The sequence below is a fragment of the Notolepis coatsorum genome (assembly GCF_963971535.1).
Source record: "Notolepis coatsorum genome assembly, chromosome: 6".
Taxonomy (NCBI): domain Eukaryota; kingdom Metazoa; phylum Chordata; class Actinopteri; order Aulopiformes; family Paralepididae; genus Notolepis; species Notolepis coatsorum.
The window spans coordinates 65800283-65824475 of NC_140170.1; the positions used below are offsets into that span (position 1 = coordinate 65800283).

General features: G+C 42.9%; 1 protein-coding gene across 1 annotated transcript in view; it reads right to left on the reverse strand.

Annotated features, from left to right (window-relative positions):
* The window catches only part of avil (advillin), a 69252-nt gene extending 47972 nt beyond the window's left edge, over positions 1 to 21280 (reverse strand). Inside the window, exons 1-5 of the mRNA XM_084316753.1 lie at positions 21163 to 21280; positions 11203 to 11277; positions 9624 to 9820; positions 8975 to 9083; positions 7690 to 7800 (exon numbers count right to left, since the gene is read on the reverse strand). Of these exons, the coding sequence (XP_084172879.1) occupies positions 7690 to 7800; positions 8975 to 9083; positions 9624 to 9820; positions 11203 to 11277; positions 21163 to 21222 (552 nt within the window). The 5' untranslated portion in view covers positions 21223 to 21280. The remainder of the gene's footprint in view (positions 1 to 7689; positions 7801 to 8974; positions 9084 to 9623; positions 9821 to 11202; positions 11278 to 21162) is intronic.
* Between the last annotated feature and the right edge of the window lie 2913 nt (positions 21281 to 24193).

Sequence of the window (24193 nt, forward strand, 5' to 3'; positions counted from 1 at the left end):
AAATCCTAAAAACTTATGAGGGACGTTGCAGCTTAGCCTTTCAACCAGAGAAGGCCATCCAACCTTTTCATAAAGGACACAGTGGTAGGTACATATCAGTCACCAGTAATAAATCTGAGAGCAGAATGATAGGCAGAGTCCAGCGGTTTGACACAAGCTCATGGAGAGGTCCTAGTTTGGTAACGGGCTACCCAGTTGAGCGTCTAGTCAGGAGGTCTTTAAGTGAGTCTTTCGAGTCTTTCTTGAAGTGAGGTTTGGGACTCACACTGCCACGGCGTGCCACGCCCACCTGCGTCGCTACACTCTGCATCACTGCAGTGCCCAGGATCACAATAAATAATGTACAATGGGTTATTATCAACACATGTGTACTGCACTGCGTGTGTGTAATAAGTGTAGGTTTTCTACGACTGTATGTGAAACATGTGATTTTCAGTCATAGACTCACCCCCGCCCAACACACCCCAAATTGCCTTGGTCAGTCCTTTGTGCCACTAGGCAGTAGCCATCAGGCTCCACAACCATTCATTTGCTTTTCATTCATAGTTTATCTTGTTCTTACCTTCTATCTGATGTTTATTTCATATTTGATTACTAATAACTATATGCACTCAAGACTGTAGCACTCAAGTTCGACACTGTTTGACAATAAGAAATACTAATCTTGTACTAGTATGCACTGCTACTAAGGAATCGACCGTGCCTATATTATTACCTACTATGCTAATATGCACTCAAGTCTGTAGTGCTCAAGTTCGACACTGTTTGACAAACAATGTTACTGACCCTTAACTGCCAGAGTTGTACCCTTCCTGCTGACTTGTTGTACAGAACTTGTAAGTCGCTTTGGATAAAAGCGGCAGCTAAATGACTAAATGTAAATGTAAATGTATTTCTATTACCCTGTCTGTACCTGCCCTCCCCCATGCTGCTATGACACCTGAATTTCCCCAAGGGGACCAATGAAGGAATATCATATTATGTAAATCACGCGTGAAATGTTCTAGAATCCTCTAATCCTGGGCTCAACAGTGTGGCGGGTCCAGCTCCCTATAGCTTACATTACACCATGGAGTCTGGACTTCCTTGTCAAAACAACCCAGTATGGCAAATCCGGTGCCACAACAGCTGCTTTATTTACATCTTTTAGTGCTCCCCAGGGGGAGTGATTTACATCCTCTAGTGGCCCCCCAGGCTCCTGTCCTGTTTTCCATGTATACAAATGACCTGAGAGACTCCGGCAACTATTACATGGCAGTAAAGTCTGCTGGCAACAATGCCGCCTTGACTGAGGGGGCAGTCGTCAGTCGTCCAACAGTGAGGTTCACACGACTGGTGTAGACTAGAGTGCACACTCTTGATACTGTAAAGAAAATATATATATATAATAATACAGTATATACAGTATATGGAGACAGCTGCAGAACTCGAGAACTATTATGAATGTCTGACCACTAAGTGTGTCTGACTCTTAACCACCAAAACCTGCACGGACTACGACGTACAGTGTGACGTATATGCTGGTATACTGCACCTTGTGTATATTGTTTACTTTTACTCATAGTAGGCTATTCAGATTCAAATGATTTATTGCCTATATTTATTGTAACATATAATATAACCGATAGGGCATACAGACCATAATCTGCACCTTTGTTTACACTGTTCATTTTTCTCTTATTTTTATATTCAGATCAAATTCGATTGCCTATATTTATGTCTTCTACTATTACCCTGCCCATACCTGTACCTCCCCTCCCCTCATGCTGCTATGATGCCCAAATTTCCCCAAGGGGATCAATAAAGGAATATCTTATCCTATCTTATATATTATTTTTCTATATATTTATTTTTCTTCTTCTTTTTTCCAGTTACTTTACTGAGCACGGTCAGTAAAGTAACTGATTGTCATGTCAAGAAATATTTTGCAAAGTATAGGAAAACCTTCTAGATGGCATACCTGTAGCTAAACACAAATGCTTTTGGAGGCAAGGGGTCACAGGACTATAGACACAGTACAGAGACTGAAATGCCCACAATGTCAATAGGTTAGTCACTCATTACTCATCAAGGTAATGGTACTCATTAGCTTATCTAACATAGCCTCTAGCCTTGTCCCGCTCTGACCAGACATTTGTTCACACCTATGTTGAGCAGCACTGCACCGATCCAGTGCAGAAGAAAGGTCTGGCAAAGTGTTTAGGAATAGAGAGGGAAGAACATTCTGTGTTGTTTGAATTTCTTCAATCAATCACAGTCACCTATAGGGCGTCGCTGAACTGAAGGACAGGAGACAGTGCTGTTGTAAAAAGTGCAGACGGGGAGGAGGATCTACTACTGAGAGAGTCGGCCCGAGAGGACAGTTATACAACAGCTTGCAACATCCTGTAGGTCAGATAATCAATGTAACCCTGTCCCTAAACTTATATCTATCCACATGTCTGTACATACCTGCATATAATCCCTTTTACATATGTGTAGATACTATATCTATATCTGTACATATCCATTACCTACTCTTACTTGTTACACTACTGGCCAGTATGATTTATTTACTACCATAGTGTCTGTATCTGTATACAGTACCTGTTAGGCCTGTCCCCGACTAAGGATTTGTATAGTCGACTTTGATTGGCCAAAGTTTTACTTAAATCAGACACCCCCCACAGCCAAAAATGGAATGATCCAACTGAGAGATTGGCAGTCGACTACGGCTCCTTTCGATCAATTAGTCGACTAGTCGAGGTCAGCCCTAATACCTGTACATATTAATACTACAACTCTGTACACTATTTCACTTTACATTTGCACTCTGGTCAGATGACAAACTTCTTTTCGTTGTGCTGTACATGTGCTGTCCCACTAAACATCCCCCTAAACGTCCCCCTAAACGTCCCCCTAAACGTCCCCCTAAACGTCCCACTAAACGCCACTAAACGTCCCACTAAACATCCCCCTAAACGTCCCACTAAACGCCACTAAACGTCCCACTAAAGATCCCACTAAAGATCCCACTAAACGTCCCACTAAACGCCACTAAACGTCCCACTAAAGATCCCACTAAACGTCCCCTAAAGATCCCACTAAACGTCCCACTAAACATCCCCCTAAACGCCCCTAAACGTCCCACTAAACGTCCCACTAAATGTCCCACTAAACGTCCCACTAAACGTCCCACTAAACGTCCCACTAAACGTCCCACTAAACATCCCACTAAACGTCCCACTAAACATCCCCTAAATGTCCCACTAAATGCACCTATCATCCCACTAAACGTCCCCTAAAGTCCCCTAAATGTCCCACTAAATGCACCTATCATCCCACTAAATGTCCCACTAAATGTCCCACTAAACGTCCCACTAAACGTCCCACTAAACGTCCCACTAAACGTCCCATTAAACGTCCCACTAAGCGTCCCACTAAACGTCCCACTAAGCGTCCCACTAAACGTCCCACTAAACGTCCCACTAAACGTCCCACTAAACGCCCCATTCAACGTCCCACTAAACGTCCCACTAAACGTCCCACTAATCACCCCACTAAAACATCCCACTCAACGTCCCTGCCAGATCGTCCGCGACCATGCGTAGCCCACAACGGCGATCCCCTGAAAACAAACCCCCTGAACCCCCTTTAGCACTCGCTGTGAGTCAGAATAAAAGTTCATGAACTGTTTAGCTGTGTATTATTTCATGTAGCTGCTTCTCTTAATAATTTGTGGTCACAATCACTAATAATTATCATTATTAGTGGGACTGGCCCTTTAGGCTGGAGACTGGTTGTTGTCATTATTAGTGTGACTGGCCCTTTAGGCGGGTGTCCTGAGACTGGTTGTTATGATTATTAGTGGGACTGGCCCTTTAGGCTGGAGACTGGTTGTTATTATTATTAGTGGGACTGGTCCTTTAGGCTGGAGACTGGTTGTTATTATTATTAGTGGGACTGGCCCTTTAGGCTGGAGACTGGTTGTTATTATTATTATTAGTGGGACTGGTCCTTTAGGCTGGAGACTGGTTGTTATTATTATTATTATTATTATTATTATTATTAGTGGGACTGGTCCTTTAGGCTGGAGACTGGTTGTTGTTATTATCATTAGTGGGACTGGCCCTTTAGGCTAAAGAGTAAAGACTGGTTGTTGTTATTATTATTAGTGGGACTGGCCCTTTAGGCTGGAGACTGGTTGTTATGATTATTAGTGGGACTGGCCCTTTAGGCTGGAGACTGGTTGTTATTATTATTATTAGTGGGACTGGCCCTTTAGGCTGGAGACTGGTTGCTTTATCTGGATTAGAAATCCCCATGATTTGCATGCGCGTGGTATTTTTGACACAGTTGCCGTGGTTTAAAACAACTGTGGGTTTAAATTGATTGATGGCAGTGAAATACGCTTTAGGATCCTGAGTGGAGGGTGCGGAGCAGCGAAGACACAGCTTCACATTGTTCCCCTGGCTCCTCTCTAACCCGGCCAGGACGTGTCCCGAGGGGGACTGCAGACCTCACAAACCACGTGCACATGAGACAGAGCTGAAGACGTCTGTTAAACTTCTCTACTGTTACATTTTGCACTCTTATTTTCGTTGACTGTCCTTGTGCTGTATAATGACAATAAAGTTGAATCTAATGTAATCTAATGTAATCTGATCTAATCTAAAAATGTCTGTTAAACTTCTTTATAGAAATACTGTCCATGCATTTCTTAATTTTCATGATCCACACAAAATAGATTTGACGGCTTCTCAGTTGCAGTGGGTGACAATATTGTCACAAGGAAAGACGAAATTACCTACCTGGGTTCCATCCTAGAGGCAAATCTTTCCTGTGACAAAATGGCATCCAATGTAATAAAAAAAAGTCAACCAACGAACTAGATTCTTGTACCGGATCTCCTCTCTGGTAAACAAGAATACCCTGAAGACTCTGGCAGGAGCACTCATTCAAGGGTACTACGACTATGCGTGCACCTCATGGTACCAAAGCACCTCAAAGGCGCTTAAAACAAAATTACAAACATCACAAAACAAACTGGTCAGACTACTACTTGACCTTACCCCCAGAACCCACCTCACCCCTGCCCACTTTGACAACCTAGGATGGCTTAGAGTAGACGACAGAGTACAGCAACTTGCAATGGGCCTGGTCTACAAGATACACTATACGACTAAGGTACCCATGTACATGTCAAAATACTTCCCAAAGGTCAGTGAATACCACAACCACTACACCAGAGGAAGCTCAACAAATCATGTTAAACCCAGATTCGGCTCAAACAAGGGACTAAATACGTTTCGCAATTATGCCACATCAATGTGGAACGCCCTACCTAAAGCTGTAAAGGAATGTGAATCCCTACCCACATTCAAAACCGCTCTTAAAGAGCACCTACGGGAGGCTGCAATTCGAAACTGGCCTCCGTAAATGCCCAAAACCCCCACCACCTCCTAATAGACAGTCTCCTCCCATGTATATATTCCCTCCCCGCCGTATGTATATCTCTCTCCCACCCACCCACCCACCCCCTCCTAATGTACAGTCCCCTCCCCATCATATACTCTGTCAGGATCTAGGGGTAACAGTACTGTATATTTGAATACTGTTTATGTCACAAATGTATCAGTACTAAATACCTATATGTCCCTATGCCATAAATGTCATGTATGTTGTGTATGTCATAAATGTCTATATGAATTGAAAATGGGGGACCCTGATGGAAACAAGACAAACGTCTTTCTCAGGTCTGCATCCCCTTAACAATTGTGTGTATTGAGCCGTACTGTATTGTACCCATTCTGCAATCTGTTAAATAAAGTTTTCATTCATTCATTCATTCATTCATTCATTCATTCATTCATTCATTCATTCATTCATTCATTCATTCAGGTTGTTGCACTAAGTCAAAGTCAAAATGTCCTAAACGACAAACTTAAGATGACTTTAACAAAGAACTTTAAGTTAATTATATTGTTTACACTGTTTCTTTCTTCTCATGTTTTTATATTTGTATTTAATTTCATTATATTTTATATAATTTTACTATATTTATGTCTTTCTACTACCTGTACCTCCCCTCCCCCCTACCCCATGCTGCTATGACGCCACGAATTTCCCCAAGGGGATCAATAAAGGAATATCTTATAAAATCTTAATTCAGCAAAAAAGGATGCCAAGCAATTGTGACAACCACCTTTTCTTTTAGAGAATAAAGGCAGGTGTGGCTGGGTAATGCAGAGGTCTAAGCACTCGCCTACCACCGCAGATACCCGGGTTCAATTCCTGGCAGCGGTACCTCCGGCTCGGGCAGTCGTCCCTACGAACACATTTGGCAGTGTGCGCGGGTGGGGTACGAGTGCTGGTCGTTGTAACAGCGATTCCTACTGGTCTGTCGGGGAGAGTGTTCAGCGGGGAGGGGATCTGGGGGAGATGGCGTGAACCTCTGCACGCGTTACGCTCTCCCAGTGAAACTCCTCGCTGTCAGGTGTAAAGAAGCAGCTGGTGACTCCACATGTATCGGAGGAGGCCTGTGATCTACACCCTTCCCAGACCGATAGGAAGGCAGCACAACGACTAGGGGGGAATTGGCATAATGACAAAATTGGGGGGATGGGAGAAAATGTGAAATGGCCAAAAAAATTATATTTTCAAATAAGAAAATATAGGCAGAAATGTACTTCCACATTGGTTATTGATCTGCATCGCCCTACGCACATTTTATTGTTTTTTAAATGAAAAAATATATATTTTTAAATGGAACACAGCATAATATTTTTTACTTGTGTTGTTTATACCAAATTTTATGGAAGGTGTACATTTTTGGAGGGCACTCAATTTAAATCATCAAAGAATCATTCAGATCATTGACACACGTGGCGAGCCGTGTTAGCAGAGTCATTTCAGAGTTTATAAAAAGGACTTTCTTTATGACCGTCGTCCCATTGGATTGCTGGGACGAGCTGCAGCCAACTCAAGCTCCCAGAAAAACGAATTCAATACGAGTTTGATGCTTCCAACACCTGGAATGCCCTCCGACTGACTCTGAAGCTGAAGGTTCTTCCTTCTCTTGCTGCATTTAAATGTATGATCTCTGACTACTGTGTGTCGACATGTAACTGTCTTAGCTGATCTTTTATTGTTTATTCTTATTCATTGTGCCTATATGTATGAAATTGCTGATAAACTGTGTCTTGTTGTGCTCGTCATCGCTGTAGATGAGGGTAACCTCAGTGTCTTACGAGTTGAAATAAAGGTTTGAAATGAAATGAAAGGAAATAGTTATCGAATTGAGGAGATCTCAGTCAGAATCGATCTGTATATGATGACAGATGATAGAAAAACAGTTTAGTCTAGTTTTAAAATAACCCAATTAACCATCTGTAGTGTGGTAGTGATAGCCTTCTGTAGTGTGGTAGTGAAAGGTTAACCTTCTGTAGTGTGGTAGTGAAAGGTTAGCCTTCTGTAGTGTGGTAGTGAAAGGGTTAACCTTATGTAGTGTGGTAGTGAAAGGGTTCACCTTCTGTAGTGTGGTAGTGAAAGGTTAGCCTTCTGTAGTGTGGTAGTGAAAGGGTTAACCTTATGTAGTGTGGTAGTGAAAGGTTAGCCTTCTGTAGTGTGGTAGTGAAAGGGTAAACCTTCTGTAGTGTGGTAGTGAAAGGGTTAATGATAAAACTGTTGGTGCGCAGCTTGAGATCCTACCTTGAGTCTTTCCTGTCTGTTGCTCTCCGGTCCGTTCCACTGAATGATGATCTTGCCGACGTCCAACAGAAACACGTCACCAAGGTTGAAGCTCTTCCAGCTCATCTCCACCTAAACAGGCAAACATGAAACATTAGACACCGTTTCCAGGACGATTCTCCCCGTTTTATGACGGAGTCCCTGGGCCATGATGAAGGGCTATGGCCTCCCCTGTCCATCAGATGTAACGGCATGCTCGCCCGGGAGGCAGAAATAGTACTGCAAACAGTACTACACATATAACAATACAAATACAACAGCAAAATACAATATAGAATGCACAGTCAAAATAGAAGCACAGGGCACCCCAGTGGCGAACCACATAGCGCGCTCAGCCGCGACACGGCCGACCCGGGTTCGACTCCCGAACCCGTCGTTATTTGCCGAATGTCTTCCCCCCACTCTGTCTCCCATTCCTCCTCTGTCTCTCCCTACTGGACTGCCCAGTAGCAATAAAGTGATAAAACACAAAAAAAAAAATAAAAAAAAATAAAAAAAATAGAAGCACAGATGTACGGCTCAATCTGAAGGAAAAGCCAGTGAGAAGAGATGAATCTTTAACAAAGACTTTAAAAATGGCGCCAGGGGCAGAGCTTCTTATAGGCCAAAAACTGCACCCAGCTAAAACGTATAGGCCTATATATAAAAAAGTATATATATATATATATATATATATATATATATATATATATATATATATATATATATATATATATATATATATATATATATATATATATATATATATATATATATATATATAATTTTTTTAAATTGCACCCCCTTCTATCTGCAACCAATATATTGACATATATTTTGTTTGTAATAAATAAAAGGTGCAGTACCTTACTGTAGAACTGTTAAGAAGTTTTGATTTTCTTTCTTGGGGGGGGGGGGGCGGGGGTGAAGCTTGCCTAGGCCAACAAATGTGCTAGGTCTGGCCCTGGTTGGCGCAGATCTAATAATTATGTAAAGGTAAACTGTTCCACAGCTTGGGGGCAGTCACCCCAAAGGCTCCTTTAGATTTGTAGATAAAGGATATCCGACTAAATTGGGGGCCCTGTACTTTAAACAATACGCTGGGGCCCCTTTCAATTAAACCACACTTTCAAGGGCACATATTCTAATTGAAATGAGTGAGATGATGCAATTAATATACACACAATTCCTGGGGGCCATGGGGACGTTTGGTGGCCTGGGGCCCCTGTCGATCCGGGGGCCCCTGGGCGGCATGATCATCACTTACCTCCATGGCAGTGACCCTTTTCTTCCCTTTCACGTGGAGAAGCCTCTCGATGTCATAGGAGTTGGTTTCTGTGTGTCTCATTCCGGATGCAACTCCACCTTTCTTATAGCTGAAGAGGGACATGAAGGGGGTGAGATTCAATCATAAGAAGTTGTCACTGTTTACGTTTCATTGTGTTTTGACTGCATTTGCAAATAACCACCATCTGGGAAGTCGTCCTTTGAAACTGTTTGGAATATGGCCACTTTTTTAAGAAAGAAAATACACGTGGCAGATGATTGGCTCTAAACCAACCAGTTCCTCAAAGGACGGCCGATTGGTCCGAACCCGCTGCGGTCTGGATGACAGCGGTTCTCGAAGCCTGACAGGAAGCGTTGTCAGTCACGTGACCCTTTCATCCCGCGATCAATTTGCAAACGCTACACGAGCCGAATCGTACTTCCCTGTAATATCCAGTTCAAATTACAACCCTCCGGGGCCAATCCACAGGATGATCACACTCACCACACACACAGCGGACTGCTCTGAACACAGGGTTTCCATGACTACTTAAAAAACTGTGATTTTATATGTCTGCACTTTATGTGCTCAAAGTTTATTATTATTATTATTATTATTACATTACGTGCCCCGTATTTTTTTTACTCACATCACTCCTCGTTTGAAGTAACCCCGGAAGGCGTCGGACTCATGACCCTGCGCCTCGCGGTGCTGCACGGGGCCGGAGCCCAGGAACTCGTCCAGGTGGATGGTGTAGATGGCGGCCGCGCTCTGTTCGTCCTGGCTCGACTGGGAGCCGATCCAGTAGTGGATGTCGTAGGATGGAGAGGCGCCCTGTCTTTGGGTCTAGTAGAGACAGATTTCATTTCATTTCAAACCTTTGTTTAAACTGAGGTTTCCCTCGTTTACAGTCACGTTGAGAGTACATACAGAAATAAGCACACAAAAAAGGCATATAAAATCACACAGCATATAAAATCATAACAATAAGAAAAGTAAGGATAACAATCAATTAAAAACATGTACAACTTGATTGACAAAGGTTGGAGATCAAGGTTTTAAACTCTGCAGCAGAGGGGAGAATCTCAAGCTTTATGAAGGTCTGTTGGAGTTAATTCCATGAGCTAGAGGAGGGGCATCATAACTAAATGCAGATTCATCCTGTTCCGAGCAAACTCTGGGGACCTTAAGGACCAGCCAGTCACTAGAACGGGGTCCATAGGTTCCAAAATCCCATTACAATAATGATGTAGTATGAAGAGGTCGCTTACCAATAAGGGCCTTAAAAATGTACAAATACCAGTGTCCGTTGCGCCTCTCCGTCAGAGAGGACAAACCAACCTTCTCATAAAGGACACGGTGATGAGTGTCGTATGCATCATTATTAGTGATGAATTAGTGGATGGAGAGCGGAGGCATACAGGGAGAGGGTTGGGGGTTGGTAGTGGAGGAAAAACGAACAGAATAAGAACGGGATTGACGTAACATTTTTTAATAGGGAAAGGAAATGCCGTACGAGGACATTTAGTCATGGAAAGACTCATGGCTAGCATACCTAACAGTCAACGCACTGGCGCACACAGACCTTTCCAGTGACAGGGGCAAAAAAGAAGGTCTAAAAATAACTGAAAAAGGGCACCTCCATTAAAATACTAGGAGTTCCATACTGCATACTGTGTATATGGGCTGTGGGAGAGCGGGCCTGGCCTTTGCTCAAGGGCCCCGGGGTCTCTATGAGTGCCCCTTGTGTGAAACAAAAATAATTCACACTTTTCGGTTAAGTCGTTGAAGTGTCTTTTTAGGAAACCCCTTCAGCCAGGCAATAGATGCCGTCGATGTCTAGTGCAAAACCTAATTTTGATTCCTTAACCCTTTCACTACCACACTACAGAAGGGTTAAGCCTCGCACTACCACACTACAGAAGGGTTAACCCTTTCACTACCACACTACAGAAGGGTTAACCCGTTCACTACCACACTACAGATGGTTAACCCATTCACTACCACACTACAGAAGGGTTAACCCTCGCACTACCACACTACAGAAGGGTTGACCCTTTCACTACCACACGGTTAACCGTCTGTAGTGTGGTAGTGAAAGGTTAACCATATGTAGTGTGGTAGTGAAAGGGTTCATCTGAAAAGGGAACTTAATAAATTGGAAAACAAATAATATATTTGCATGCAAACCACAATGATTAATTAATCAGTCAGCTTGGATGACTTACAGAGAGCAGTATGTAGCAGTCGCCCTCGTAAAAACTTCCATGAGATTTCTCAGGCACTTGTACCAGCTCCAGTTTCTATTGAACAAAGAGAAGCAAGTAGACAGTTCTATCAAAAACGGGAAGGAATGTCTTTATGTATATATGATAGTTATTAGGGGTGTAAAGGTACACGTATCCGTACCGAACCGAACCGTTTCAGTGTGTACTGTATCGTACCGAACGGCTGTGTAGTGTACCGAACGAATACAACGGTATGTTAACCACTAACGCCCGCCGACCGGGGGCTGTTTTTTTCACAATCTAATATAATTTTTTTTTTTTTTTTTTTTTTTAAACTTAAATTTTTTATTAACAGTTTTTAGACAGACAGCACTTACAAAAAATAAATAATAAAAAATAAAGAAACTAGCATCACAATAAAAACAAAAATAAAAAACAGTGCACATAAATATTTACATGGGTATCACATGGTTAGTTGTCTGGTTCCCCTACTGTTGTTTTCTAGGTATTTGATACAAAGGCTGATTGTGTATCTCCCTTGAACAGGCATAAACAGGTAATTCCTACTCAAAGATGATAAATGCTGACTGAGGCTTGTATGTGTGATCTGGGTCCAGAGACCCTCCTTGAGTTTCTTTCTTCCCTTATCCTTCGTCCTTTCTTTTTTTTCTCTTGTTTATTAACTTTCACTTTGCCTTTTGGTTCACCCATACACAAACCACATCATCCCTGTATATTTAATATCACACCGTTAAACAGACACCCTCACGTTTACCCTTCGCCCTCTTGTGTTGCATTTGGTTCTTCCTCTGTGATGTCGTTCTCGTTCCTTTTATAATCCTCCCACTTTCCCCATCTTTCCCCAAATTTCTCTTCCTGTAACCTCAGCATGTGTGTTATCCTTTCCATATCCTGTATTTCTTCCACTATTCCTACCCATTTTGCTATTGTCGGTGGGTCTTCCTTGTACCACAGTCTCGTTATTGCTTTTCTGGCCGCTATCAACATTATCTTTATTAAATATTTGTCCCCCCCTTGTATTCCCTCGTGTGTCAGGTCTCCTAAGTAAAGCACCAGTCCTGTTTGTGGTAGCCCGTATCCTAATATTCTGATCATTGCTTCCCCTATCTCCTCCCAATACCCCTTCAGCTTCTGACATCCCCAGAATATGTGCGTGTGATTTGCCCCCTCCTTCCCACACATCCTCCAGCATGCTTTTTGTGTTGGTGCATATTTTCCCTTCAGCTCTGGGGTTATAAAGAATCTGATTATGTTTTTCCATCCAAATTCTTTCCATATTCTCGATCCTGTTGTTGAATGTTGTACCTCGCATATGTTCCCCCATTCCTTCCCTGTTATTCCTATCTCTAGTTCTCTCTCCCATTTCTCCCTTATATAATCGGTCGTGTGTCCCTTGCTGGTCATTATAGCCCGGTATATTGCTGATATTACTCTTCCTTGCCCCCCTTCGTATGCCCATACTATCATCTTTATTATTCCATTCTGTTCCTCGTCTTTGGCCCCCCTTATTTCTTTGTTGTAGTAGTCTCTAACCTGTAGATATCTGAAGTGGTCCCTGTTTTCTAGTCCAAATTTCTCCTTTAATTTTTGTAGTGTCTGCATTTCTCCCTTCTCTATCATTTTGCATATCGCTGTTGCCCCCCCCCCCCCTCTCCCACCTTCTGAATCCATGGTCTAACCTCCCTGGTTTGAATCTCTTGTCATGTGCTACCCATCTCAGGACCCCTGACTGCTTCTCCAATTTGTGTGTTTTTACTACTCTGTTCCATATGGTCAAGGTGCATTTGGTGATTGGATCTAATAGTCCCTCTTTTTCTTTAAATAGTTCCCTATCTCCCACCAGAGCTTGTACCTTGTATCCCTCCCCTTCTTTTTCAATGTCTTTCCATCTTGCCTCATATCTGTCGTTACACCAGCACGTCACTGCTCTCAGTTGTGCTGCATAGTAATAATCTTGTAGGCTGGGTACTGCCATCCCTCCCTCTTCCTTTGGTAGTTGTAGTGTTTTATATCTGACCCGTGGTCTTCTCCCCGCCCATATGAACCTCGATATCAGTCTGTCCCACTCCCTGAATTGATTCTGTGGTATTTGTATCGGTAGTGACTGGAATAGGTACAGTAACCTTGATAGTATGTTCATTTTAATGACCTCTATTCTTGAATTGAAGTCCAAGGGCATTACTGTCCATCTCTCTAAGTCTCTCTTGATGTTCTGATTTATCTGTGTATAATTCGCCTCAAACAGTTTCTCCACCCCTCTCGTGATGTTCACCCCTAAGTATTTAATCTTGTCCATGTCCCATCTTATCCCGTACTGTTCTCTAATTTCCGTCGTTGGAGAATAGTTCCATGCTAAGGTCTGTGTCTTTGTCACGTTTAGTTTGTATCCTGAGTAGTGGCCATATTCCTTCAGTAGATCCATCAGTGCCGGGAAGCTCTTTTCTGGTTGCCTCATGTATACTATCACGTCGTCTGCAAATAGGCCTAGTTTATATTCCGTTCCCTTTATCCTTACTCCCTTGATGTCCTCGGTCTGTCTGATCAGTTGTGCCAGTGGTTCTATGAAAACGGCGAAGAGCGTCGGTGAGAGACAACATCCCTGTCTGGTAGCCCTCTCTAATCTGATTCTATCCGTCAAGCTGCCATTCACCTTAACCCTCGCTGTCGGTTCTTGATAGCGCCTTGATCATCTTCATCGCCCTCCCGTTCAGTCCGAACCTCATCAATGTTTTATATAAGAATGTCCAGCTCACACTGTCGAACGCTTTTTCTGCATCTAGGCTAATCAGTACCGCGCTACCCCCTTGTTTTTGTATCTCCTCTACTATGTGTAATGTCTTTCTCACGTTGTCCTGTGTCTGTCTCCCTTTAATAAATCCAGTTTGATCTTCATCTATAATGTCTGGCATAAACGTCTCAAATCTCTTTGATATTATCGATGTATACATCTTGTAATCCACGTTGAGTATGGACACAGGTCTGAAACTACTACATAATTCTCTATCCTTCCCTTCCTTCGGTATCGTGGTGATTATGGCTTCCTTCCACGAGGGGGGCATTTTCCCCTCTTCCATCGTGTGTCTGAACGCCGCCCCTAACATGGGTGCTAATTCAGTTCTAAATGTCTTGTAGAATTCCGATGGGAATCCGTCGCTCCCCGGAGACTTGTTGTTTTTAGCTCTACTAATTGCCTCTTCCAGTTCTTGTTCCGTAATTATTTTATTTAATTCTTCATTCTGTTCTTTCCCTATCGATGGTAACTCTAGCTTCTCCAGATATGTTTCTATTTCCTCTTCTCCCGCTGCTTTTGGCTGTGTGTATAATTTCTCATAGTATTCTCTAAATGTCCTCTCTATTTCAGCTGGGTCCCTCAATATTTCATTAGTGTTTGTATCCCTTATTGTGTGTATCGTGTTCAACTTCTGTTGCGTTCTAATTCTCCTAGCCAACAGTCTGGTCGCTTTTGGTCCCCCTTCATAGTACGTTTGTTTCATGAACCTCGCTTTCTTTTCTATTTCCGTCAATAATTCCCTATTTATCCTGGCCTTTACTTCTTTGATTTCTCCGAGCGTTTCCTGTTCTTTTGATATCTGGTGTCTCCCCTCTAGCTTCTTCAGCTTCCCTATCAGATTGTGATATGTCTCCGTTCTGGCCTTCTTCAGCATTGCTGTTTTTTCCATCAATTTCCCCCTTATCACTACCTTCAGTGTGTCCCATAGAATGTTCGGGTCTACCGCCCCGTTGTCATTTTCTTCCTTATATCTGGCTATCTCCTCCTTGATCTGACTCACCACCCCTTTGTTATTTAATATTCCTACATTTAGTCTCCAAATCGTGTTCCTCCGTCTCCCTTCTAGATCTACTGTCAGATATATGGCACTGTGATCCGATATGTCCGCCACTCCTATACTGCTCTCCCGTGCCCTGTAACTGTCCCCCGTCGTCATCAAAAAGTAGTCTATTCTCGCATATGTCACGTGTGGGTGTGAGTAATGTGTGTATTCCCTGTCCATGGCGTGCATCCCCCTCCAAACGTCTGTAATTCCCATTTCCGTCATCTGAATATTCATATATCTACTGATGGGTGCCCGTCCTTTTCTAGTACTCGTGGTGTCTAGGTCGTGATTCAGTACTACGTTAAAATCTCCCGTACATATCAATATCCCTTCTAGTTCCATCACTATCATATCAAAAATGGTCTCATATAAATCCCTCTCACTCTCTGGGGGTGCATAAACATTTACTAACGTAACCATTTGGCCCTCCATTTTCCCCTTCACCAGAACAAACCTTCCCTCCTTGTCTCTTACTTCCTTGATCAATTCAAATTTGACTGTGTTTTTGATTAACGTGATTACTCCTCTCCTCGGGTTTTGTTCAAAGGAACTATAGTATGCATTTTCATATCCAAATCTCTTCAGTTTCTCATGACCCTGTGCTACCAAATGTGTCTCCTGCAGAAAAATCACTTCCATCTCACTTTTTTTACATTTCAACATCACTTTGCCCCTTTTTATCGCATTATTCATTCCATTAACGTTTAACGACATCATTTTTATACCTTTAACCCTTGTCATCTTTCTTCTTCTTTCGTTTGTCAGTCCCCCCCATGTCACACTCATTTCCCCCTCCGGTTGGAGCCTCCGCTCTCTTCACCGAATACATATAATGATTAACATAAATAAAAAACATAAACTTTACATAAAGTGCTCCCAAGGCGTTCGGGGGGTCCCTGTGTCCCCCCCTGTCTCCTGCTGGTGGGTGAGGGGTAATTGCCCTCCTAGCGAGGGGCCCCCTCCTGACGGCTTGGGGGTTTGTAACCCTTGCCCCCAATCGCTCGTCATATTTGTCCAGCTTTCTTACTGTTTTTTTTTGCTTTCGAGCTCCTGGTCAAAAGCGCTCTGTCCTTCCTTTTGATCAAAGACCCTCTTTTCTTGGTCCCTCTCAATGTGACTCATATGTTTCATTGTCCCTACTTCCTCCCATATCCGTGTGCGGTGTCTCCCGTGTACCCCTTTTTACTTTCTTTTCCTCTCCTCTATTTTCTATGTGATGTCCATTTATCCCCTTAATCCCTCCCAACTGTGTTACTCACAGCGTGTGTCTATGTATCTGTTTCAGTATGTTCTGTGTCTCGCCTATCAAACCTAGTTATATTTCCATTTATTTCCTCCATCAGCTTGTGTATTATGTGTCCATGTATACGTTACGTTCATTTCTATATCCTGCCTCTACCTGGGAATGTGTGCTTATGCATATGTTATTTCAGTTTCTATACTTTGTCTCTATTTGAATAGTTTTTTCAATCTCTTGTGCGTGTACTCATCCGTTCGCCTCCTCCCGCCTCCTCTCCTTCTCTGGCCTCCTCATCCGTCTCCGTCCTCGCTCCGTCACGTTTCACCTCGGCCTTCTCCTCTCTCCTCTCTCCGGTTTCGGTCTCCCACTCTGATCCACCTGCGGGCTCCCTCCAATCTCTGCTGCAAGCTCCGCGTCTGGTCCTCCCGCCTCCTTCCTTCTCCGTCCTCCGTCATCCGCATCCCTCGCCGTCTCATCTCTCGCTCCGCTTCTCGTGCCGTCGCGTACGTCGCCGCCCCTTCCTCCCAGTGAATCCTTAGCGAGGTCATGGGTGACTGGAATCTCATTCCGTTTTCTTTCAGTGTTTTCTTCAGTCCCGCGTAGGACCTGCGTGTTATCGCTACCGCTGTTGAGTAATCGTGATCAAATGATAGTCTTTTCCCTTCGATTTCAATCTTCTTGGTCCACGCGGTTCTGAGTACCAATTCCTTAACCTCGAATCTCAGAAAGTTAATAATCACCGCCCTCGGAGGTCTGTCCGGTTGTGGTCTCGGAGCCAACGCCCTGTGGGCCCTCTGTATCTCAATTTTTTCCAGTCCCGTTTCCTTCAGTTGTTCTTTGATAAGCTTTTCCACATATAGGGTCACCGATTCCCCTTCGACTCCTTCTTTCAGTCCCCATATTCTGATGTTATTTCTCCGTGACCTCCCCTCCATGTCCGACATCTTTGTCTCCATCTGTTCTTGTTTCTGAATCACACATGTTAATACCTCGTGTATCTCCGTGTTCCATTCCTCCGCGTGTGCCGTCCTAGTCTGTAGCTCGGTCACGTTTCTGTCCTGTTCCGCCATCTTCTCCTCCACCCTTTTGATTTCTGTATTCATTTCACCTCTGAAGTCCTCCTGTTCCTTCCTCAATTCCTCCCGTAGCTTCCCAATATCATTCCTTATCGTGTCCGTGTTCAGTTTTATCGCCGCTGTTATGTTCTCCAGTATCCCGGCCAGGGCCGCCTCAGGGGGTGTGCGAGCAGTGCGGTCGCACAGGGCCTCGCGGGAAGGGGGGCCTCGCAAAAAAAAAAAAAAAAAAAAAAAAAATATTTTTTATTAATTTTTTTTATTATTATTTTTTTTTTTTTTTTTTTTTTTTTGCGAGGCCCCCCTTCCCGCGAGGCCCTTTTTCATCACAGACCTAAAATCTAGTTTTGCTTATATGCTTATATATTTCACATTAGACACGTTTGTAGAATGTGTCTGACTTGTTCCTGGGTCTGCAGTCCTGCAGCTGCAGACAACTCACTATTGGAGCTCAGCCTCTGGGGTTCTGCAGCAGCATTGGTTTCAACGAAGGGAGTGGTTTTTCTTACATCATGTGTAGACAGTACACCGGCAGCGTGAGTCGGCTGCGTTTGACATTTTCGCGCGTGCAGCTTTTGACTATGCTTAGTTATGCCCAATAGCCAAGACGAAGAAAGAGGTCGGTCATTATCAGTCGGTCGGTCACCAACCAAGGAACGTTGACGAAAGGCCTCTCGCTAGCGGGACAAATGGCCGGAGCCTTTCGGTATAGCCATGTCGGCTAGTAGCTAGCTTAGCTAAATGCTAACTAGCGTTAGCTAACCAGGCGAGGCGAGTGGATGTCTTTTCAAAAGAAGGAGAAGAGAACTTGTGAGCAGATAAATCTGTTAGGCAGCAATACGCCGAAATTACACCGTGGGGCCAAGAAAGTATCCTTCCACGTTGATACTGCGTTATGGTGAGTCAACTTATGATTATGTACCCGCCGTGGATCTGAGTCACCTGACCCTATCTCTCTTTCTCTCTTGGAGCCAAACTGGTCTAGCTAATACTACTAGTAGCTAACTGTGTGAGCTAACTGTTAGCCAGTTAGCTGTTTAGCGTCAGCTGGGAACGTTCGTTTGATGCTATCAGTTAGCCTTGAGAATAGCAGGCCCTTTGACAGAAGATGTAGTCGGGCCTGCACCATGACAAGGCTCTGGCCAGTGGCCATAGCTTCTTTTTGTCCCGCCAGCGAGAGGCCTTTCGTCAACGTGGAGACCTTGCGGCCTTTCGCCCAGCGTTCATCGTGCAGGTAACTTGGATTAATGAAAATGTCATGATGACATTACCCCACTCTTCCTTCCTTCCCCTCCCGAATGTTTTGTTAATAACGATGTTTTTTTCCAGGCAAAACATATGCTACTTCACAACATTTGGAGATACGACATGTGCTGTGTGTGAATGGTCGTTTGTGTAGCCACGTTGTGTGTGTCACGTGGCCTGGTGTCACAGTACCTGGCTAGCCTATTTAGCTGATGTCGGCCATTGGCTCCTTGCTGCTTTGGTTTCTCTGTTGACCCTCTTCTTGTTGGATTTAAGTGTTGATCTTTGTCCTTTTGAATCTCTCATACATGCTATAGTCTCTCTCTAACACACACACACACATGACAAACACACATGTTCTCTCTCTCTCTCTCTCTCTCTCTCTCTTTCTAACACACACAGTCTGCCTATGGCGGCCTTTCTCGATGGCTAGGCTGTGCTCAAGGATCTTCAGTCACAGTGCTCAGGTATTCTGCCACTGTGTACTCTCTGTTTAGGGCCAAATAGCATTTCAATTTCTTTCCAATGTGTCTCTCTCTCTCTCTCTCTCTGTACACTGTATATTGACTGTAGAACGGGAGCTCTCTCTCGCTCTCTCTTTTGCTATATGTTGACTGTATCATGCCCCGCCTCGGGCAGCGCTATTATTTAAGAATATGTTGACTGTATAAAAAAAAAAAAAAAAAAAAAAAAAATATATATATATATATATATATATAATTTTTTTTTTTTTTTTTTTTTTTTTTTTTAACCTTGGGGGGGGGGGGCCTCGCGTTAAATCTCGCACAGGGCCTCGCATTTCTCCCAGGCGGCCCTGATCCCGGCCTGCATGACCACGGCCCATCCTGGCATTCCCGTGTCTGCCTCAGCGGTACCTCCCCCTTCTTCCGCCTGGCTTTTCTCGGCTTCGCTTCGGGGATTCTGTTTCTTCAGATTCTCTCCTTCTCGTATGTTCTCCATTTCTATTTCCTTCACAATCGTTGTCTCTTCCTTACTTCTCGTGTGCATTTTCATTTTTAATTACTTTTCGGGTCTTTTTTTATCCGTTTTTTCGCTCATTTGACCAGGAGCTCTATCGCACGTGTGTTACCCGTCTGCTCTCATACCGGAAGTCAATTATTCTTTTTTTAATTGGCTTATTAATTTCAATATAGAATATTCGTTGACAGCCCTACAAGTACAATTAGTTACTGCACACTACATCACCCCTGAGTGGAACATGGAAAGCCAAACTTTCCCCCACTGTACCGAAAACCCGTACCGAACCTTGACTTCAAAACCGAGGTAGGTACCGTACCGTGGTTTTTGTGTACCGTTACACCCCTAATAGTTATGTCTATCAAAAGAGGTGCCAGGCTATTAGGCAAATATCAGAGAAAATAATAGAGCCTGCACACTAAAGACTCCACACATACACCTCTATTAGACAACATTGGATCCCCTGTGGATCTCCGTCACTTATCTTCAGGGGTGTAAAGTACTTAAGTAATAGTACTTTGTTACAATACTTAAGTACTATTTTGGGGGATTTGTACTTTAATATAATATAAGGTTTGTATACTTGTACTTTTACTCAATTACATTTCAGAGGAAAAAAACATACTTTTTACTCCTTACATTTAAAATGCAGACCTACAAAGTACAAAGTACAAATCTCACAGGTCCAACCATTTTAATTAGTATATTTGCTTCTCTGGCCAAACTAACGTTAACGTTATTAATCCTGCAGCCGCACTTTATTTAAAAACAGCCAATCAAATCCCCATCAATGGAAAATTAACCCGCCCATACCCCCCCCCATTGGTCCTTGTGCAAGACTAGAAAGCGGGGATCTTTGATTAAACACCTGCTATCAGAAGAATAGACAGTCAGAAAAAAAGTTTTTACTTTAAGTACATTTAAAAGTAGAAACTTTTTTACTTTTACTCAAGTGTGTTTTTAGCCAGATACTCTGACTTTTACTTGAGTAATATTTTGAGACGGTACCCATACTTTCACTTAAGTATAATTTCTGGGTACTTTTTACACCCCTGCTTATCTTCCAATTCAAGCACATTGTACAATATCCATCCCCACTTCTCTGGTGACAAGTGTTAAGTAGCCTGGATCTTCATTTGACCTGGTCAATGATGCTGTGTCTAATAGAGAAACACTGTTTCCAATAGAGAAACGTTGTGTCTAATAGAGAAATGCTGTGTCTAATAGAAAAACGCTGTCTAATAAAGAATATTTCTCTGCATGTTACAGTGTGTCTGATGCAGTGCATTCAGAGACTATAATATGACCAACTGTGTCGCCTCTTATGCCTAATAATAACTTTCTCAGTCTCTAATTTTTCCGTCATTGCTGCGAAAACATTTGACATCATCTCCCGTCATGGAAGAGCACGAAAGATTTCAAATTGGTTTGGTATTATTGGAAGCCACAGGACGGCTCAATGGCTGTGTTGGCAGGACGTGGCTATGCTGCTGGCGTTCCAATTGTCACTTGGTCACAAGAAGAGCAGAGTCAGCACCAGAATAGCCAATATCAAAAGTCACATTACCTCAACTCGCCAGATTGTAATACCAGGACTGTCGGTTACTTCTCTGAAAGCGTACTCCATGTTGCTCAGACACACCCAGTTCCAATCTGGGCTCAGGTGCTGCTCAGTCCTCCTGTGTGTTTCCTTGTGTTGTTTTTTGGGGGAAACACAAAGAGGAAATCATGATGAGGCTAAAAATTCCACTTTCATCATCAAAGAAAGATCTTTATTACAAAATATTAGAATGGCTCTGTCACCCCTCCTCTCCTCTCCTCTCTATCCATCAATGCAAGAAAACAATATCCAATATGTTCAATCAACCATGTGGCAACTCAGAACACAGACACCATCAGATATCACACACAGCTAGTGCCATAAACTACTGTGGAATAGAATATACACAAGAGAGTAATTGTTTTGTAAAAGTCCATACCTGTCAGTGTGATCTTCCCACTGGGATCTCGCAGATGACGAGAGGCTGCCACCTCCTCCCCTTCCTCAGACCTCCATCTGAGATTTGCCTGCGTTTGCATGTTCCAATACCTACCAATCACTGGCTAAAACATGGGAAAGATACACAACCCTGCATGCAAATGTGGTTGGAGCAGGATTGACTCGTATTCAAATGAATCATGAATGCCCACGACATTACTAGGAAATGTAGGCCTACTGTCCGTATTGGGAAGAAGGCATCCAAATGATCTTTAGTTGAATTATGCGTTAAACAGCACTGGGGGATATTGGTGAGGTAAAGCAGTCGCTTTCTGTGATGCTCAGGTAGATTTGATCATGTAGCATTAAAGTGTAACAGCAATATACAATGAACAGGTGATTAAACTGGGTACAACATATACAAATTATTGCTAATCAGATGTATGTACAGAGTTGTAGTATTACTATGTACAGTGATACAGGTGTAAAGACAGTATGGTAGTAGTCCTACTGTCCAGCAGCGTAACTGTAAGAGTAGGGTACAGATATATAGATGTAGTATCTACAGGTATGTAAAAGAATTATGTGCAGATAAAGACAGGTGTGCATAGGTATATATGTAGTGAGAATAAATATATATGTGTGTATATACAGCATTTGTACATGCTATCATACATGACATGACTATTCTTGACTAGCACAGTGGTTCTGGGCTGAGGCCCCCTGCCAGGGGGGTGGGGCTTGAGATGACAGGACATTAATTACAGAGTTCTTCAATCACAAAACACCAAGACAGAAGAAATTATTAATTTGCACAAGTAACACATTGTTCGGGATTGCCGGGATTGCCTCAGGATTGCCCTACAAGAGGGGTATGCATTGCCCTAAAAGGGGCTATTGCCTCTTACCAGCTATTACCTCTTAATTACTTTACGCTGGCTATCACCTCCTCTTTAGAGAGGTCAAAAGTGCAACCCACCCACACCTCCTCTTCAGGGAGGGGCAAAGTGCCCCAGAGCCCGTTTCTCCTCTGGACACTGTTGTGTTTTTACAAGGTCAAACGGAATAATCTGGACTGACAGTATTGGAATATGTGTGCAGACAAGGCCACGGTGATGACAGGCAGATGGCAGGTTATCATGTCTCCTGTGTGTGTGTCTGTGTGTCTGGGGGGTGGGGGTTGGCTAAACCACATGCATTTTCTGAGTTTAGTGGAATTTCCCTGAGTTTCTAGAATGTCATAGATAGAAATATTCCATCTAACACGGTAACGCTTTATATAATGCGTAAGACGCCTATGAACTCACACTCTAGGAAAGTACTGAAGTATTCAGGAAATTAGTTAAGGCTTAGGGTCACGAAGACGATATTGGAATTATATATCCCCAGGGCTCTGAGGGATTTCCTGAAAGCTATTCATGGGCTTTTGAAGGAGGATCAAGAACCGAATAACTGAAAAAAATGTATGGGTTTTGTCCATTTTCATCTAACAAAGACCTGCAGATGTTAGACTACTACTGCAATGCTTCAGTCCCACAAGCTCTCTAGACAAAGTAGTAGTACAGTAGTACAGTAGTACAGTAACAAGTCCTGAACACTTTTGTTCGTTAAATGTTATTCAATAATAATAGCTAAGGGGCAGGCTTACGTGTGTCGAATTCTCTCTCGTGAATGACTACCAGTATGTGTGATACTAGTGTGTGATACCAGTGTGTAATACCAGTGTGTGACAAATCACAGGACAAAAGAGTTTGTGATACTTGACATTAACATTAATAGCAGCTGAACAGGCAGCTCTCAGGAGTGAAAGTGTGCGAGTGAAACTGAACAATGCTGAATCCTGTTGCACCAGTTTGCATTTACAATATTATTTTTGTGATCAAGAAACAATTGTCACCAAAAACAGTACAACAAATATTATACAATCAGATATTGTACTGTACCGTACTGATATTGTATTGATTTTGTATTAAGAGTTTTATTGTGCAGGTGTTTAAATCACGCCTCAAAACACATCTATTTTCTTTGGTTTTTGACACAGCTTGAGAGACCTGCCTTTTTATGTGACATTACATACTGTATATAGGCTTTCCTGGTTGCTTTTGATCTCTGTGTGATATTTGTTGTTTGACTTGTACAGCACTTTGGTCAACTTCGTTGTTTTAAATTGTGCTCTATAAATAAAGTGGATTGGATTGGATTGGTTTATTGAGTTTTACAGTTTATTTCTTTCTGATGCGCGCACAGTCGAAGGGGGGCTCGCAGAAGAACCAATTTACGTACGCGTATAATGTATAATGTGACAGATAAACGTTAAGTTTGACTACATTGCTCGGTAAGTTATTTACTTTTTAGATACAATAAAATAAATGTAAAATGAATCTTAGAGGGAAGACTTCCATGCATCAGTTGTAAATGGTTTCATCTGGCAGTCGTGCGTTCAAGGTTTACTACATTTCGTAGGGAATTGAGTAATGTTTGGCCTCCATCTGAACTAATCCAGCTTTGAAGAATAACGTATAGATTTCTTATGAGCTGTAAAGTCAGCAAATAGCATCCTCCGTTACGTCAGAAACATCTCAAGAATCACCACTCAACAAGGGTTTCACATAACACCGAT